Raw genomic sequence first — 18,984 nt, forward strand, 5'->3', positions numbered from 1 at the left:
ATCCATCCTTTATACTCAGAAACAAACTGGAGTACACTAAATTGCCGCTTGCAGTAAGACAGAGTCAAGAAAAGAGAACCTCTTTCTGTGTTTGTGTTTGTTTTGTTTTGTCTGGCTTGGAAGCAAAGTGTCTCCGTTCCTAGAACCTCTGGGCCCTCGATCACTATCGGATGTAAGTGAGACGCCAAGCAAAAGTAGTCTGCACTAGAATTATCTTTGAATTTCCTCGCACGTTCAAGGAAATGGAACATGAACAACCCGTTGAAAATTACTCCACCTGGCCTCGTGGACTTGGCATAATCGAATTGCACAACAAACGATTTGGCAAGTGAAGACTGTAGTAAAGTAATCTTACACAAAAATGGTCCATTCTTCTGGGGCTGATATTTAGACACTATTTCTAAAACATCCACCATCTTTTTATTTAAAGAAACTACAAGTAGATCAGGGTGTTTTTCTCGTCTTTAATCATCTTTCGCATAGCAAAATGGCACCATGTGGAACATTCACTTGCTGGGACTTTACCTCGTTCAAAAATGATTAAGCTCATTCCATGTTTTAATTCATAGGTAAAACCCCGCCTATACGGCCATAATCTGCAGACACTCACCTAATCACAAAAACCATAGAATACTAAAAATATATACCCGTAATGGGTTTAGGAATATCTACCAATATATTCATTTTTTTTCCCCCAATCTGTTAATAAATCCTTTTTATTTCGTATTTGCCTAATGACATGTTTGTTACATTGCATAATGAGCACGTATCGTAGATTGGGAACATGATATTGAAATCTAATTGAAAAACAACGTAAATATATCTAGAGCTACATGATATAAAACTAATACGGTACAGTAGATAGCTACTTGGTTTAGGCAGGGAGGTGGTTTAGGCAGCTATTTTCAAGGAATGGTGTGAGAAAGAGGGGTTGAAAATCGAGGATAAATGTAAAGCAACTATACATACACGGATTAATCTCGTGCAGGGATTATGGAGCGATGAGAATTAAGGCTTTTTATGATTGATTTTTAAGTTATTTCAATCAAGTTCTTCTCGTGTGCTGAGTGAATTCAGTAAGCAAGTTCGTAGTTCAAAGATAAGAGACATGATCCCTGGGGAGCTAACTTGTACGAGAGAGAGAAAGCTTTTTACTTCAAGCCTGTGCAAGGTGTTGACGCCTTCGGGTCTTACCTTATACTGTATTCAAGCCATTGCATAATGTCATTTAGCAATTTCATATTTCATTTTAAAAATTCCCTAGAGATTTTCCGAACTGCAGTAGGTTTTCCTTTCCTGTTTTTCTTGTTCTTCTTATTGATTTTTCTTCTTTTTCCGCTTGTTCTTCACATAACCTCCTTTTTGCATGAGGTATGAAATGATACTTGAAACGCTTTGAAAAGCTTCTTACGAAGGTTCGAACAAACGCCCGCCTCGAGTCGATCTGAAAAAGGGAAAAAACATTATCCCAGCCTTTCAATAATCCGTTAAACGCTAAACCTAGTTTTAAAACTTTGTCTTAGTTAAGGAGATTTCCTCAGCCGTTTCTAATTGTTCGATAGAAGATAACAAGTTAGAAACAAGAATGTCCGATTATCTCCGTGCGAAACGGTTGGACAGCGATAGATAAAGACGAGCTAATGGTCGTGCTAGGAGGCTACAATAAGCCCCAGTTAAAGATTTACTCAATGGCAGATAAGTTGTTACAAAGCTCAAACTGTCCGTGTACTTTCCTTGTTGAAAAGAGATTCGGTCGGGCAGCGCATATCTTTTATCGCGGGGAGTAGTCAAAGGAGATAAGATAGAAATCGGCTCAGAACCCATTAACGTGCTATGGCAACACGACAGTCGCCGTACGATGGTGAACTATTCTTATAGATCGACCGAAAATGCCTGAAAAAGGACATTTGATGCCCTGGTTTTTAAGTACATGATTTATGACAAACCCATTTCTTCTGAATAGAGAAGTGTGTTCGAATACATCTTTAAGTTGTTGATGAAATCACAAACACCTCGAGGACGAAGTCCTTACACTAACCTCAAAATGGAAAAAAATCCCTGTCCAAGACTGACACCATATTTTCTTTTTCTTTGTTTCGACCGATTTGCCTGTCATTTTGGCGACGGATGATAATTGGAAAGGGAAAATAAGCTTGTTTTTCCGTGCCCAACCCATTTGGGGGTTTCCTGAGCTAGCCAATTTGAAGTTATTTATTTAAGACGCCTCGGAAGCTATCGATCCACCCCTTGAAAGAGCAACACGCTAGACGTGCGAATAGGGCGATAGCAATATCAAACCAAAAGATAAATGGTTACGATTATTTAAAGGAGTTAGATAGGTTTCGTAACTGAGAAGTATTTTCCTTAGTCAGCGAGGAAAAATTTGTTCATCAATATCTATTGTTGAAAATTTCATTCTGGAGAAATTCGTACCGTTGGAATTTTGTGTCGAAACTCGATTTTTTTAAATGTTAGTATAGATATTATGGTAGAATGGTAACTCAAAAGACAGACCCTTTGTGAATAGATCCCTGCATGGTGTCGTGTGTTGAAAATGTACATCAGATAAAGAACAAAGAATGTAATAAAGTTTGGGGATATTGTAAGAACAACAGAATAATAGTAATGTTAGTGGTAATGACTTTGTGCAAAGAAAGAAAAGCATTGCGGGCTGCACCACGTAATGGTAGCTATATATGGCTATTGATTGAGGATCGTTCTCTTTACATAATTTCTAATTTATCACACGACGGAAAGGCCGTTCGAGAAATTGAAAAAAGCTCAAGCTACATGGATTGTAATTGATCTTCCGTTAGTAAAGTAAAGGTAGTGGGGACACACGCAATTAAAACTCCCCCAGGCGGGGACCTCGAATTGAATGCATTTGCCCGCCCAAATCGATCACGTCGCATGACACCAACAACATCGGTCATTTACCCATCAGAGAATAGCATCCTACGAACCAGTGTAGGCGACACTCCTCCTGACGAGATTCTTGGTCGTCGAAAATCAAACCCCACAATCGCAATCTCGTGGCCTTTTAGAAAGATGAGAGAATCCAACCTACCGAGGCATGAAATCAGCGAAGGTAGGCATCAGTGAGAGGACTTAAAATTTAGCGCGCAAAATGTTGTGTTCCATTCAAAGTCAATTCTGACGGGGTCACTCTAAACTTTACATTCTTATTGTCTCCCATTATTGTCTTGCCGATATAACCGGTGATTCACTAAGTGCAGGCAAGTTTTGAATTTCCGAATCCTCTTTGAGTTCGCTTCTTGGTGCTTTGTGGTTGATGGATGTCGTCTACCTTGACAAGCCTGCGAGCGTCCCATTTCGGCTGCAGGGTATTTTGTCGCGGATAGGTTTCTGTGTAGCTTTTTATCCATGTCAGATTCTTTATCCCACAAAAATATACCGAAGCTTTCTAAGACTTTGAAAAGCTGGAGGGGAGATTCTCGTTAGTGGAGTTTCGGGTTTCATTCCGAAGTCAATACATACTTAAGATCCATTTGACTAAAAGGGAGAAACTTGCAAACACGACAAAAAGGAAAGCACATTTTGTTTTGGCAGTTGGATGAATATCCTTAATGGAAAATATCTAAGACGCTATTGACAAGTACTTTAGACCAAATACTAAATGCTTTTTACAAGAAATCGTAAAAAAAAAACATTAGAAATTTAGTGCTCTTTGCTGCAAAATTATCTTAAAATTGTAAGTTCTATTACTCTTATGCTATCAAATCTCTTGTAAATGGGAAAAAAAAACATCTTTTAAAAAAGTAGCAATTGGCTCAAGTCCTCTACAATTGAATGGTTCAGTAGAGTGAATTCTTTTTAAACTGCGTGCAAAGCTGTTGAAAATTAATTTTGTTCGGCCAAACAATGTAACAGATAACCCTGCTTTCGCCAGGAAAGTACGGTGTTTGAGGTGTTTGAAGCGATATTGGTCGCTCGCTCATCAACAACGCATTTCTCACATCACCTCAGCTGGACTTATTTCCACACACCAATATCTGCTAAAAAAATCTTTTTTTTTTTTTCATTTGGTAGCAATCAGTGAGAACATTCTTTTTCTTCGGAATGGATTGTCAATCACCACCTGATTTGTATTTGACGTGTGTACCTCAATGTTCAACGCCCACTGCCACAATACAACAACAATCGAGCCAGATAGAGCGTCCATGATCAATATCTCAATAAATCTACCTTGAAATAATCAATTTTAGGCTTAATTTTTTTCGTTTCCTTTGCTCTTCCACAGCAAATATCTTTATTTTTCAGCTCTTCCGAGTTTTCGTAGGCAATTTGTTGAGGCTGAGATTTCTCGATCACTAATCTTCACTTCTTAAAAGGAAAGTGTTTAAAAGGAGGCACCGAAGATGTCCTTAATATCATCCGTAAAACAGAAATAAGCCCGTCAAGATAACTGTATATATTGTCACACAATAAATTCTCTCTTATGCCTGATATAGGCAATAAATAAATACCCAACTGAGGAACCTATCTAGTAATGTCCGCAAATTAAGAAGGCTTTGCCTAAGCTCCCTTATCATATCGCATCCTTACGAACCAACTTCTCTGTTGACTTGTTTGTCATTCCTAACATCAAGAGACATGTATTCGACAACACTTTCTTTAGATATTGGTCTTTATATCTACACTTACGTCCAACTTGTATTTCTTGATGTCAACGTCTTTTTTCTGTGATAAATATTGTAAGACTATACTGCTTGTCAGCTAACGTTTGGGTCAAAGAAGAGTCTTTTTTTTATAATTGAAGAACGAGAAACGTTTACTCCACCCTTTGCTTTTAAAATTACCAGCATTGGAGCCTGGAATCTTAGTGTTGATTAAAGTGAAAACTATTTTCTTTTATTTTCGGAGTTTTTGCATCCAAAGGGCAAAAATAAAGACAGAACAAGCATGTATTATTGTAAAAAAGAAAATTACTAGTGTTTTGCGTTAAGACGACATGAAAAACGATTAGACAAGACGTTTTCACTAACGTCTTTCCGATATTTTACTCAGAAGGTGAGACTGATTTATTTACCAAAGATTTAGAAAGATCGTTATAGTTGTAATCCGACGATGTTCGTGCGAGAGCAACACTTGCCAAGCTGGTACAGTTCCTCGAGAAACACAGAACACTTCACTTATCGTTCTATTTCTTTCTTTTTCATCAAGAAAATTCTTTGTTCGCTGTTGTACTTGGTGACAATTTGCTAATCCCAAACTACCACACCTGTTTGGTCGAACGCTTTTTCCTCCCCTCGTACAACAACCTCAATATCTTCTTAACGTCTTCACCGAACGCTAAAGACCATTCTGTGGTCAGCCAAAAAAATAGAGAGGTTTTTTAACGATAGCGGGTTGTTTCTAGAGCAACTTGCTTTTCATCTCCTACAACTCTCATTAATCAAGAACTGTTAATTATAAGAAAAATCTTAGATTTGCAAAGAATGGATTGCAGATTACAGATGGTGGGTAGCTAAAAAGGGTGGCTTTTTGTGCATCAAGCCACCACAAACTAAAGAAATGTTATCTCTGCAATCTTTTTATTTTTCTATGCCATCAAATAGAGCAAAGCAGACTTACTTTTACTCGTGAAAGAAATTTATTTCCATGGCATTTTAACCCACTTTTTATTCACTTGGACGATTTTGTTTTTTAGTTTTTCTTGGATTAGTTTTTTTTTCTTTCGGCCTTTCCATTCCTTTCCAAAGAGATGGTGCGATTCTCTCACAAAGGAGTTGGGAGTATGGGAATTCATTAAAAAAATACTAAATACTATGAAACTCGAATGTAATCTTGCTTATTACTTTGTAATTTGGTGTTCATGAGTTGGTTGAACGCATTTTCAAACGTTCCTTTTCAATCTTTCTTATTGCCTTTTACTCTAGTGATCTTCGACAAAAACAATGACTAGGGTATTGTGCTTTTTTAGCTTACAATCCATATGGATTTCTTTCAGTAACTCAAACTATTCGCTTTAAGATAAAAGAATGTCAGAATTTGAGTACTATAGGATTTTGAAAGATTTAGTGTGAACTAACGAAAGAAACACAAAGACTGCCTCGTGAACTTTGGAAATCAAACCCCAAAGCCGCTTCAAGACAAGGTATTCACTAATATTACTTTCCCTGATTGGTTGTCTGGTCGTATAACAACCACTTGTAGTTGACAGTCACTTTGTCATGTTTTAAAGGAGATTTGCCTTTTGTCAAGAAGAATCCAAACGTGGACAACTGAATGCATCGGTGAAGTGTCAGCCAGGCCGAAAGGCTAGAGCTTCCTCTTTCGTTATTAACTCTGGTTCAGTTTTCATCCGACAAAAAATTCCAGACTTTGCATCGAAGTATTTCGTACTTTGAAAAAATACTAACAGATAAAGTCTGATTCTGGAGAGTTTATAATGTTGTTAGAGCAGCGAAAAGACTTACTTCACTGGACACATGGTATGTACTGTAAGTAACGACAAATAGATGACTGACTGATAGTAGGTACACCGTTGAGTCAATACCAAACAACGAGTTCTTAAAATTTACTTGACTAATTGCTCTAGTTAATGTGCAAACATGAAATATTTGTTTTGTCGAAAGGACCTTTCTACACTGTCATAAAATAATATGCTTTTAGAGCGATTTCTAAGCGGATGAGATGACAGGGTTTCACTCTCGCTAGAGGACGAAGTTAAAAACCTTAGGGGAATTGTAATGTTGTATTTATTTTGACAATGATAACTCCAAACACTTTCGGGAAATCATCTTTATGGCCTTCAAACATAAGCCTCTAAACATTTTATTGTTTTATAAAAATCTTCATAACATCAACAATTTAATGATCACTTAAAGCGTGGAAAATAAAGAAAGTTTCAATTTCTTCCTTCTAGTAGTCTTGGTCTTACCCCATTGAACATCGTAAGTGAAATTGTATCTATAAAAACAGTCTTAACGTCTTAGAAACATAAAACTCTTAAAAGGCGTCCTTATCTGGCTTAGAGAACACAGCAGAAATGTCTAGCTCAAAGCAAAAGCTTCTTAAGTTGTTTGCCTAAATTTCGATAAAGAACCATCTGTCTGGAGTTTGAGAATCGTACCAAAGGTTATTTTCGTGACACAGCTTAAAGTCTAGCTCAATTCCATTGCCCGCCTCCTGCTTGGTTCGCATTTAGGTTGGTATAGAAAGACGATAAATCGAAGATTCGAAGCTTAAACCTAAATGACAAACACACTTAGATGTTCACAATGTCTTACCAAGCATCGTGCAAGACTAGTGTCATAATTATACCTAAAAAATTTACGTTTTAGGCCCGAAATTATCGTAATTGTTGCTTGTTATGAGAAAATTGAATTTGGACAAAATTTGTGATTTTTTTCTATACAAATTTAAATCATTATTTGTTTAGAATTCTTTGGATTTTCGTATTTTTTAATTTTTCAATTTGGAGTAAAATGAAAAGGAGCATACGGACTTCCTTCTCGTAATCTGTATGCTTACTTTTCCAATTGTTTTCTCTTTTCGTACCATTTTTGTGTACCCAGGATTCTTAAGTTTATAATTATTGCATCTGCGCATAATCCCCTGAGGGATACAAGAAGAATGACCGTGAAATCACTTGTATTTTTCAAGTTTTTTTCTTCTTTTCTCTTTAATTTGCAATTCTAAGTTCAAAATTCTGTATTTCCGAGACTAAAAGAAAGTAAAAATTTTACACTTGCATTTTTTCCGCTTTTTTTTTAAAGCTCATCCATTTAAAATGAATATTCGAAGGCCATTAGAGACAGGTGCCAAGCCATTGTTAAAGGAAAGCAAAACAAGCTAAAAACTAACAATATCCAAAAAGCAAAAACCCCAAAATACGAATAACTAGAAATCTTTGAGTATAATGTGTTGCAGGCGGCCAATTTCGTCTTTGAGTTTGTTAGGGTCTATTTGTTTGGATCACATCCAAATCAGTGGAAGAATGATCCCTTTCTTTCTCACAAATGGAATACGGCTGAAAATGTTCTTGATAACAGAGTGCATTCTTATAAGCTTTATTTCGTAGAATTTGTTTATCTTATCTCAGATAGTTTTGGTAATTGGATATGTAGCTTCGAGGCATATAAATTTGAACAAAAATCGTATTTGTTTTTTTTTTCTATTTTTTATTTTCTACATTATAAATTCACATTCTTTTTAAGGCCTGTTTCGTAAGAAGACTGTCGACATGGGGATGTTAATACTAAGAGTGTTTAAACGCAAGACAACGCATACTACCTCATGAAATGTCAACGCACACATTGAATTTTTTTAGTTTACAGAGTCTAGTCTATGATATGTGTTGTGGACGCACACATACGAGAAAGACAGCTACAAACAATATGGGATTTTTTATTTTTCATATTTGAAAATTTAGTCATAAACTTTCACCGATTTCTGTTTCATTATCTTTGATAAAGCATTATGTTTTTCTTTTTTATTATATTCTTAAATTCACTACAATTCATTCAAGATTTATCACAAACTGCAACAATAAATGACGTATTTCTGCAAAGCAAATTTTGAGCGAAAAGTGCCTCCTTCTTTGATGCAAATGAACGTCAAATTTGAAATTCAAAAATATTTTGATTTTAACCTGCTTTTGTTTTATAAGGATACAATGGCTATTAATACTAATTTATCGGCCCATACAGAGATAAAATCCTTGATAAACATCGACAGATAAATTTGGCAAGATTTGACGATAAGTTTGGAGAAAGCTCGTTTGTCCGTTGACGAACTTTGTTATTTGTTTAGGATATATATCTATTCAAATTTCTTTGTGATAATAATATAAAAACGTGGCCCCACGGAGAGTTTCACCAAAACATTAAATACCAAATATACATGATTTGAAAACGAAATTCTGCTAACCGTTAACGAATCTCGAATACGGGGTTTTCTTAGAGACTTTCAAGGCCATTCATTTAGTTTATAGAGTGCATTTTTTTAAAATTACGTGTATGTAGTCCTTGAAAAATAACAATAAACGGTTCAAAGGCTAACCTAGAAACTTTAAATTTATTGTTTATTTAAAATAATAATAATAATTTTTTCGTTTGACTAATCAGCTAGTTTGATTTGGTATATTTGTACATACACTAAGAAAGTATTCCCTTACTTCTTTATTTCTTAGTATGTTTAATTCAGCTAATTTTCCTAAGAAAATAAAATATAAAGGTGACATTTTAACGGTTTTTTGGGGTTTGAATAGTCAGTAGTCGAACTGTGTCATTGTCGAGGTGAATAGAAAAGGCGGAGTAGTTACCGGTGGTTTTGGCGCGTAGTACCATATATATTGGTAAAGGTTATTATTTATCTCCACGTTAGGAAAACGTGGTCTTGCTGGTGGAGTCTTTTCTTTTCTTTTCTTTTTTTCTTTTTTCTTTTCTTTTTTATTATTATTGTGGTGACTTTCCGTTGGTGTTTTTGTTAAAAGCAATTTCGGAGTGCTTCTAAAATTATGAAATTTTAAATTTATTCTTAAGACGTTATAAGAATTAGTAAAAATAAAAGTAATTTTAACCTAAAACAATGATTCTTTCTCTTATAATACAATCTACAAATTACTCGATTCTGATTGGACAAGAGGAGTACAATCAAATCCCAAATTGTACTCTGTAGAGTCCCAATTAAATTGCTCAAATTTTTTTGAAGGTGCTAGAAACAAAAAATCGCACAATCTTCTCATACAATTCGGAATTTATAGATACTCGTGATGTTTTGAAAGTTCTCAAATTTAGCTCGCCTAAAGGCTCGTCCAATTTTGACACCATTCAAAACATCACCAGTACCTATAAATTCCGAATTGTACTCGAGATCGTGCGATTTCCTATACGAATTTAAGAATCTTTACTCGAAAAACGTCTTCTCCTCATTATGAAAATTCCTCAAAGTAAATTTAAATTCGAGTTTACTTCCTCTTTAAGGTGTTTTTTTTTTTAAATGTTGAAATTTCTTTTCAAATGTAGTTTCCTGTTCTGTATTCTTCTGCTACTTGTAATCTTTAAATTCGATAATAAATATTTTTTTCTTTTCTTTTTTTGATGACCAGCAGCTGATTTAGCTTATGCATCATATTAGGCTAATGTTCACGAACCGAAATCTTCTATAATTTTCGTATACTTATTTTTAATTCTAAAAAAATATTTGGCTCGAAAATAAATGTTTTTTTTAGAGGAAAAGAGAAAAAAGTAAGGAAAAGAGTAGAGAATATAAATGAGTTTTTATTTCCTGTGATAAGCTGCCTTCCGTTGTGACTTCAACTAACTCAGACCTCGATAAAAGATTCATTGTCCTAAAATCTTAAAAGCAATAATTGGGGCCCTCGACAACTCGTTAGTGGGGGTATATTTTGATTGTGAATTTAGTGCTTCGAGTTCAAAAGGTCCACAGAAGACGCCATATGGTATGATTGAGTTTCAAGAGGTTTGGTATTTTTATTGTAGTTGGTTTTGAATTACTTTTATTAGGTGAGCTTTTCTTAAATGTTCGTCTTGAAAATAATGATTTTAAAATAAAATAGTTCCTTGTTAATTTTAAAATAGTTTTCATGATATTTGTATTATTAAAGCTGCTACTGCTACTGCTACTGGTGCTGCTACTGCTACTGGTGCTGCTACCGCTACTGCTACTGCTGCTGCTGCTACTGCTACTGGTGCTGCTACTGCTACTGGTGCTGCTGCTGCTACTGCTACTGCTGCTGCTACTGCTACTGCTGCTGCTACTGCTACTCACTGCTGCTACTGCTACTGCTACTACTTCTGCTACTGCTACTGCTACTGCTGCTACTCACTGCTGCTGCTACTACTACCGCTACTGCTACTGCTTCTACTTCTGCTACTGCTACTGCTAATGCTAATGCTAGTGCTAATGCTTCTCTTACTGCTACTGCTACTGCTACTGCTGCTGCTGCTACTCACTGCTGCTGCTACTACTACTGCTACTGCTACTCTTACTGCTGCTGCTGCTGCTGCTGATACTGCTAATGATACTACTGCTGCTGCTAATAATAATAATAATAATAATGATAATTACATTAGCATAATTACAATAATAATTGTACAATGATAAAATAACATGAATAACAACAGTCATATAACAATAGTAAAACCAACGACAATAATAACGATGATTATGATGATAATCATAATCATAATTATAAAGAAAAGATTGATGTCTTCATTATTTGTTAAGATATCAAATCACTCGGACAGCATATTCGTAGACACTAACATCAATCAGGCTGACCTAACTTTTGCAAAACTTTTACAAATTGCTATATATACATATATTTGTATATACTTATTTCAATAAAGTTAGTCACCAAAAACCTAGAAAGCTCAGATCACTGAGGATCATGGGAAACAATTCATTTCAAACAAGTAAAGCTTTTTTGATACAAACTGCAGCTTGAGGATGCTCAGAAGAGGTGAGACTGTAACTGGTGAAAGATGTGCAAGTCCATCGACAGTTATCAAATGTTGAAACATGTAAAATGCATCTACCCATAATCCTTGTCGGCCTCAGCTTTATAGATTTTCAGGTGACTAACTTTATTGAAATAAGTGAGATGCAGAACGTAAAAAAGGTAACTTATTTGCTATTGTTTTTCTTCTATTATATATCAAAGACAAGTATTGCACAAAGTAAAGTTAAAAAAGTTTTTCCACAAAATATCGTGGCTAAGCTATCGTATTTTAAGCATGTTTTACGTTCTGCAACTCATTAGGTATCTGTATAAATGTATACTACAACCTTTCTGCAATCAAGTGTATATATATATATATATAGTGATTTGCAAAACTTCTGCAAAAGTCAAGTATATCTATATATCCATATATAAACTAATTTGCATATTTAGATTCTTTAAATATAACGATTTTCAACCAAAAGTTAGCCAAATATCTAGTATTAATGCTTCCAATGTACACTATGATCACATTTCACCGAAAATATTGTATTTAACCGGGTTTTTTTTTCAATGCACCCGAGATATTTTTCTATTCATTTTCTTTACAGAATTTTTGCAAAGTGCTATAGATATAGTAATATTTACTTAAGACACACAAAAAAAGTTATTTCATGCTGGTTCATTATAGTGTAGATTAACAGACTGGCTGTTTTATAACTTTAATATCGATATCTTCGACCATAAATTGCCCGAGCAACGACGAAGGCATCTAGTTTGCTTCCTCGAGGGCATGTTTTTAATTTGTGAATGATTAGGGAGTTTGTTTTGTGAATATTTCCCCTGACATCGCGTCAACAAGGTGCCATTCATCTCAACTTTTCGTAAAGCAAAACATCTGCTAGTTCTAAATTATAAATGGCTCTCACTCAACGACCTTTTATTTTGACTTCGATACAATTCTGCGTATTTTTAGAACGGAATTCATTTCAGTGTACGATTTGAAAAACATGTCTATAATTTGTCATAATTTTTTGACTATTAATAACAAAAGATGGCACTTCTAAAATTACAATTAAAAATATCTTCAGTCCCAGTTTATCCGTCAGTTGAAAACTTTACAACTTTATGATTTATTTTATCTGAAATCTCTACTACATTGAATGTCAGATTTTTCACAAATATATATTTACATTTTATTGAGACACCAATAATGAATCCAAACCTATCAAAAGTATCCTTAAAAATTCAAATATTATAAAGATATTTTTCCTTTTCTTTTGATAGCAATGTTCGTTTAGGTTTTAGTTCAAATAGAAGCCGTGTTTTCATAGCTATTTCAATGTCGACAGAAGGTTATGGAAGACATTGCTCGTGTTGTGGTTAATTGTTTTCAATCGTCTTCTGTGTTGAAACCTAAAGTCTTCTCTCTACATCCATATATCAGCCAAATACACTCATGTTTGAAGACTATATAGATTTCTAGGGCCTTGTTATTATATTCGTATTGATCAGTCGTGTATTTTGATCTGCCTTGTTTCGTATCTTTATGACCTCTTCAGAAATTGTCACCACTGAAGCCTCTAAGGTCAGTCAGTCAGCGCTGTCTGTTTTGTGAATGCCTTGTGATTATAGTTTCATTCCTCGTCTGATCTTCCCTGACTTCCACCTAACATATTATCTAGCAGAATAATTCTGTAAATCCAAATGCGTACTTGTGTAAGACTTAAGCACCAAAGTGTTAGCTAAAAGAGAGAGTTAAGACCACATTAAAGGAGTCTGGGCTCCAGCATTTCGCTAATGAGATCATCACATCTTTCAAAAGTGACACAGCCAATTATTAAGGAAATTAGCTTGGATCTTCGTACAATAGACTCTCGCCTTGCCCTAGACGATCAATAGATACGACTTGACAACTTTGAATGGTTTTTTAAAACCAAGACTTCAGGAGAGATAACAAAGGGCTTTCTTTCTTTTGTGTGGCTCATCACTGTTTTGAATACTTTCTTTGTTTAACTATTGAATAGAACTAGAATTTAGGTAAATATTTTCCATGCCTATTTGTGTCAATAGATAAGACGTTTTTTGCGTTCTCGATTCGTAGACAACTCTTCGAGGTTAAAATATCATTCGCAAAGCCCCTCATTAACAATCACACACTAACTAATCCGTTTAGATATCAGTGATGGATTGGGCGGAGTCGTTAACAAGGATATATAGAATTTCATTTGGAGGTTGGCGTTATATATTCGCCTAATTAGGAATCTGTATTCTTGCGTTAAGCTTGATTTGAACACAAGAGATGACAAGGCGGACGGGTTTCGTCTGCGCTGTCTTATTTTATCTATATTGGTAAAACAAACCCTAGATTTGCGGAGGTACTGAGAGAATGACATGAATGAGAACGACATCGAAGCAGCTTGACACGTTGCCAATAAAAATCCCCGAGGGTTCGAAAAGCTTGCGCGAGGAGAGAATATAGAATATACTTTCTGCTTGTCTATCTCCCCAGTTAGTAGCTTCAAAATCGAGTAAGGGACCCATTATGTAGTTAAGAGAACGAGATCCTTTACTCGCCACGTGGAAAAGCAAGAAACAATTCTCGAATAATTGACTGTCATTGTCCAACGAATGATCTTGATGGTATTCTTTTACATGCTGACAGCCTTCAGTCTCGCACGGGTTCATCGCGCGCTCAGGCGATTAAAACCAAATGTACAAACGAAGTGCCTCAAAATTAATGCTTGCAGCCTCGTGTAACACCCAGAGCTTGTCCAACTCGGGAAAGAATGACTTGAGAAACTCGAGAGACCGAACAGAAATTTTGATCTCTGTGTCCCCTTCCCACCTGCGCTTATCAAAGTTTGTAATCTTCAAATCTAAAGAGCTTGACACTTGCTGAAAGGTGGTCATCCAATGACAATCGTCTAATTTCACATCAGGCGCCAATTTGTGAAATTTTCGGTTTACCACCTAGCCAATAAACACTCGCTCATTGACAGGGTTTGTCACGTGATGTCACCTTTCAGCCAACCGTCATAATGAATGGTCCCCATGAGAGATCGGAATTTTGAAGTATTCGTTTCATCAGCTGGTGTACACGCTTTGCTTGTAATCCTTGACTGAAGATAACGCACAGTATATAGCTATTATTGCGGGACGTAGGATGAGTGATCAGACAGCGAAAAGTACGTGAACTGGGGTAAACTCTCTTCTGGGCTGACGAGGTCGCTTGAATAAAATTCAGTACTGTGTGGCAGCGTGGTTCAATTTGGTGCGACCACTGCGGGCATTTCCTGTCACGCTCCAATCGAAGTCTTACTAGTGTTATTCCTGTGTTCTCTTTTCAGAGAAGCGTCGAGTGTCAATGTGTGTTGGATGTGGCTCCCAGATTCACGATCAGTATATTCTGCGTGTTGCTCCAGATTTGGAGTGGCATGCTAGCTGTCTCAAGTGTGCTGACTGCCATACGTATCTAGATGAAACGTGCACTTGCTTCGTGCGAGAAGGCAAAACCTATTGCAAACGAGATTATGTTCGGTGAGTGAGGTTAAAGTGAGGGAATTTGCGGTGTCCCTTGCTGGTAGCGGGATTCGGGACTTTGTAGACGTCAAATCTTCGTTCAATAGTCATATTCCTCTAATAATAATCATTATTGAGGAGTTAGAATGGATTTGTTGTTACAAATCTCTGGAGTCCAAAATATTGTTGGACTGACAGCACAACAACAGAACTGAAGCAAGCGTATCTTGACTGATGCACTCAGTTCTGCAGCCAAAGTACGGGCATTTTGTAGCCCGTTGACTGCATTTAAAAAAAGATTAAACCATTCACACTAAAATTAAATGTACCTAATGACAACCATCTTCACACCAAGAATCAAAAGTTTGGACTTTCAGAAATTGTATTTCACACGCAAAATTTGCCCGACTCCGCCTACGGCTTATTGTGGCTGCCAAGGCGGGCAAGTATCTCGTATTTTGAAGCAGGAGACACGAAATACATCTTATTTTCGCGGTTTTTGATCTACTTTTTTGGAATCACAAGCTGTGATCTTATAAGTGTTTGGTTTGTACGTAGAACGAGAGGTCTTATACGGCTGCTTTCAATGCGTAAATTCAATTAGATCTTTTGGTTTTGGGTCAGCAACTATGAGAGTAGGAAATAGATATATTTGCTAAAGTTGTTCTTCAAACCGACCTATTTACTTTCCTAAATCCTCAACATTCTCCCACAGGTTGTTTGGAACCAAGTGTGCGAAGTGCTTGCAGAACTTCAGCAAAAACGATTTTGTGATGCGAGCGAGGAATAAAATTTACCACATCGATTGTTTTCGATGTGTGGCATGTAGTCGACAACTCGTACCCGGAGATGAATTCGCTCTACGGGAAGACGGTCTCTTCTGCAAGGAGGACCATGAAATTGTGGAAAAGGCTACAGCAACGGCTCAAGCAACTCACGCTCGGACTAGCAATAACCAACGCAACTCGCAGTCGGGGGGTAAGTTGTTTAGGTATAGTGCTATGCGGTAGGTCTCTTGTTCTTAGCTGGTTATCGAGCCGTAATCAAATTGGGGTGCGATAACACTATTAGGGACTTGCATTCACCGTACAGATCAAATATACACTTTCTGAGTGAGATTTTAAAATCCAATCAAGTCCTTCAAGGGGAATTATCGACGGTTCCCATTTGCCCCCTCTTGAGCAATTTACGGACGATACAGCTGAATATGATCTCTCTCGAATTATTGTCTGCTGTATATGTTCAATCGCCTTTGAAGGAGCCTATTTCAGATCACTGATCAAACCCTAAAGCAAACTCTTCAAATCAGTAATGATCATAGATGTTGGTTTATTTATTGCTCTCAATGGGCTTCAACACTCGTAAGTGTCTGTGACACGAAAGCCGAAGGTTCTTCAAGCACGGAAAATATATAGCCTTGAAAGCTATATTGTAAACCCTAAGCTTGATGTAGGCGAGCAAAACCGATCTCCTCGGTGAGCTAAAGTGGTTATTATTGCAGAAAATTGTCGCTGAAGATTTTGATACAACACACATCCGGTCCTATAAAGCCTTATTATAGCAATGTGACTGTTGACTCGTCACATCGTCTGTGCTTTAAAATGAGTAATCGCTCCTTACATTTTATTGATAAAAATGTTTAGTTCTACAGATCCAAGGAGGGAGCCTCGAGCGTGTTGAAGATCGAGCGAAGATCTTTTCAAAATGGACAAAAATAGAACCACTATACACGTAGATTTTACAACAGTTTATTTTCCTACGCGTTTATTTTCCTTTTTCTTTATCTTTTTTAGGTCAAACAAACCCATCTCAGAGCGAAGGAACTACAAAACGAAAACCAGATCGCCCAACTCGGGTACGAACAGTGCTAAATGAAAAACAATTACACACATTACGAACTTGCTACAACGCTAATCCAAGGCCTGATGCAATGATGAAGGAACAACTAGTGGAAATGACGGGACTCAGTCCTCGTGTAATTCGAGTTTGGTTTCAAAACAAACGATGCAAAGACAAAAAGAAAGCTACTTTTATCCTAAAATCGCAAAATGCAAATCAACAAAGCGTTGGATCTGAAGACATTCAGGTAAGATGGTCCCTGGCAATGAATCCCACGACCTTCAAACACTAACACAACAAACGCGTTCATCTGTAATTTATTAAACTCAAGCTGTTTTCAATCACGATTTTATCAAAGATACTTCGCAGTTATCGCTCGGGTCTCACGACTTAAGCTGACTTTAGTCCCTATGATCTCCATTTTTAATTCCCTAAGGAGTTTGTCGTTTTTGTAGCGCTAATTAGCAGTATTTAGAGGCAAAGTGTTAATAATTTGGTAGAGCAGTTCTTTTGGGTAGAAATTTCAGCTCTGGGATTCGATTAGCTTCCTTTGAAGAGGTCAGAGTGGTGACCACTTTTTTATCGTCCTTTCCGGTCTCAATGCTCAGACCGAGGACAGATATAAATAACTCGAGGGAAATTAGGATACGAAGAAAAAAAATTTCCGCAACTGATCGCGTCTTGGAATTAGAAATTAATGGTCATGCCTGACCTTCATGTCAGTGCGATCTAATCAATGAATCGCGAGAACTAGTTGTATAATATCGCTTTATAGTGGTTAGTCCAAAGACATGACTCTTTAGTTTCATATTCTCGCATTGTTATTACCCGTTGAACACGTTTTAAGGGTCAATCATGGGTTAGCCATGGCATGAGCACTAGTGGATTTTTCAGATTATTTTGATGTAGCGATGAATTGCGAGCTTTGTTCTTTGGGTTTTGCACCCTGCTGGGATTTCCTATGGTTGTTTTCGTATAACCCTCTTGTCGCTATTGACACCCCGCTAATTTATTAATCATCAATTCAACTTCTTAAAACTACTCCTTGTGTATCTCTTACACAGACTCCCAACAGTATGTCTCCACAGCAATCCATGACATCGCTTTCGGGCGTCCCATACGGACCTAATTCTGGATCAATTCGACCCGATGTAAATATGAGTGATATATCAAGTTACCAGCCATGGAAGGCTTTGAGTGACTTTGCGATGCACAACGATATGGATCAGGGTGCATTTCAACAATTGGTAAGATGGCTCAATCTTTTCTTTAGTTTATGATATTGTACTCCTTGCCTCGGGCCGAAACGGTTTGGGGCTTTCATTTTGGGATATTCCTACCATTCAGTCGTTTCCCATCAACTACCATTATCCTTTCATCCTTCACGATCATTCCTCATACGATGGCATGTTCGATTCTTACTCAAAAGTGACCTTTTTGGTACAATTGTTGTACACGATTTGCACGATTTTCGAATACTCTTTCAAGGATGCGATATACCTCAAGTTAAATCTAATATGCAACACCTCTCCGAGATGTCTGTCAAATTCTGTTCTAATAACCTTGACTCCGAATATTTTCACTTTTAGATATATTCATTTATTTGTCTCTTATTTTGTTTATCATCCAAGCTAAATTTAACAATAATAAAAATTGCAGACTACTCTTTTTGTCAGAAAAAAAAAAAAAAAAGGAAAAAGACTTAATCAAAACTTTGACCCGCTTGATCACCCAAGGTGTCTCCGACTTAGAGATTTTTATCGATATTTTGATCCCCAAATTTTTTTCTTCAATTTAGTTCGAGCGACGTTGTAAATGCGCCATAGTCAGATAGTTGAGCAAATCTTTGAATAAATGATTCTAAGAAAATAGGATAAAAACGTTCTGATATTCACGTCACAATTTTCTCGGGTGTACAAAAATTTCCCTGCACATTTTTTTTCTTTCTTAAAAAATAATGGCCTAAATAAATGGATTTTTGATGGCAGAATTTTAAAGATAAAGATTTAGTAAGGCTAATTGATCGTAAAGTCATCAGAATGGAAATGACCTTTTATCGTATACCTAGAAATTAGTATGACCAAGCTCATATTTTCGCACCTTTTGACAAATTTCAATCGCTTTACAATTACTCGTGTCTGGTCCATGTTTGTCCTTGATGCTTGTGTATCGCTTACTGGTTAAATACTTTC

General features: G+C 36.4%; 1 protein-coding gene across 8 annotated transcripts in view; it reads left to right on the forward strand.

Annotated features, from left to right (window-relative positions):
* Positions 1-18,984, forward strand: part of LOC116286215 (insulin gene enhancer protein isl-1) — a 59,739-nt gene that overhangs the window by 38,912 nt on the left and 1,843 nt on the right. For 5 of the 8 annotated variants that reach the window (XM_031692668.2, XM_031692667.2, XM_031692666.2 and 2 more), the window contains 4 exons: positions 14,782-14,971; positions 15,669-15,931; positions 16,747-17,039; positions 17,857-18,039. In XM_031692668.2, coding sequence (XP_031548528.1) covers positions 14,782-14,971; positions 15,669-15,931; positions 16,747-17,039; positions 17,857-18,039 — 929 coding nt within the window. Of the gene's footprint in view, positions 1-2,938; positions 3,089-6,264; positions 6,456-14,494; positions 14,620-14,781; positions 14,972-15,668; positions 15,932-16,746; positions 17,040-17,856; positions 18,040-18,984 lie in introns of those variants that run through there. The other 3 variants (XM_031692665.2, XM_031692664.2, XM_031692670.2) reach the window with 3 other exon arrangements.

This window comes from Actinia tenebrosa, unplaced genomic scaffold (assembly GCF_029948245.1).
Source record: "Actinia tenebrosa isolate PJP-AT-01 unplaced genomic scaffold, QUT_ActTen_1.0 PGA_scaffold5__44_contigs__length_20552954, whole genome shotgun sequence".
Classification (NCBI taxonomy): Eukaryota; Metazoa; Cnidaria; class Anthozoa; order Actiniaria; family Actiniidae; genus Actinia; species Actinia tenebrosa.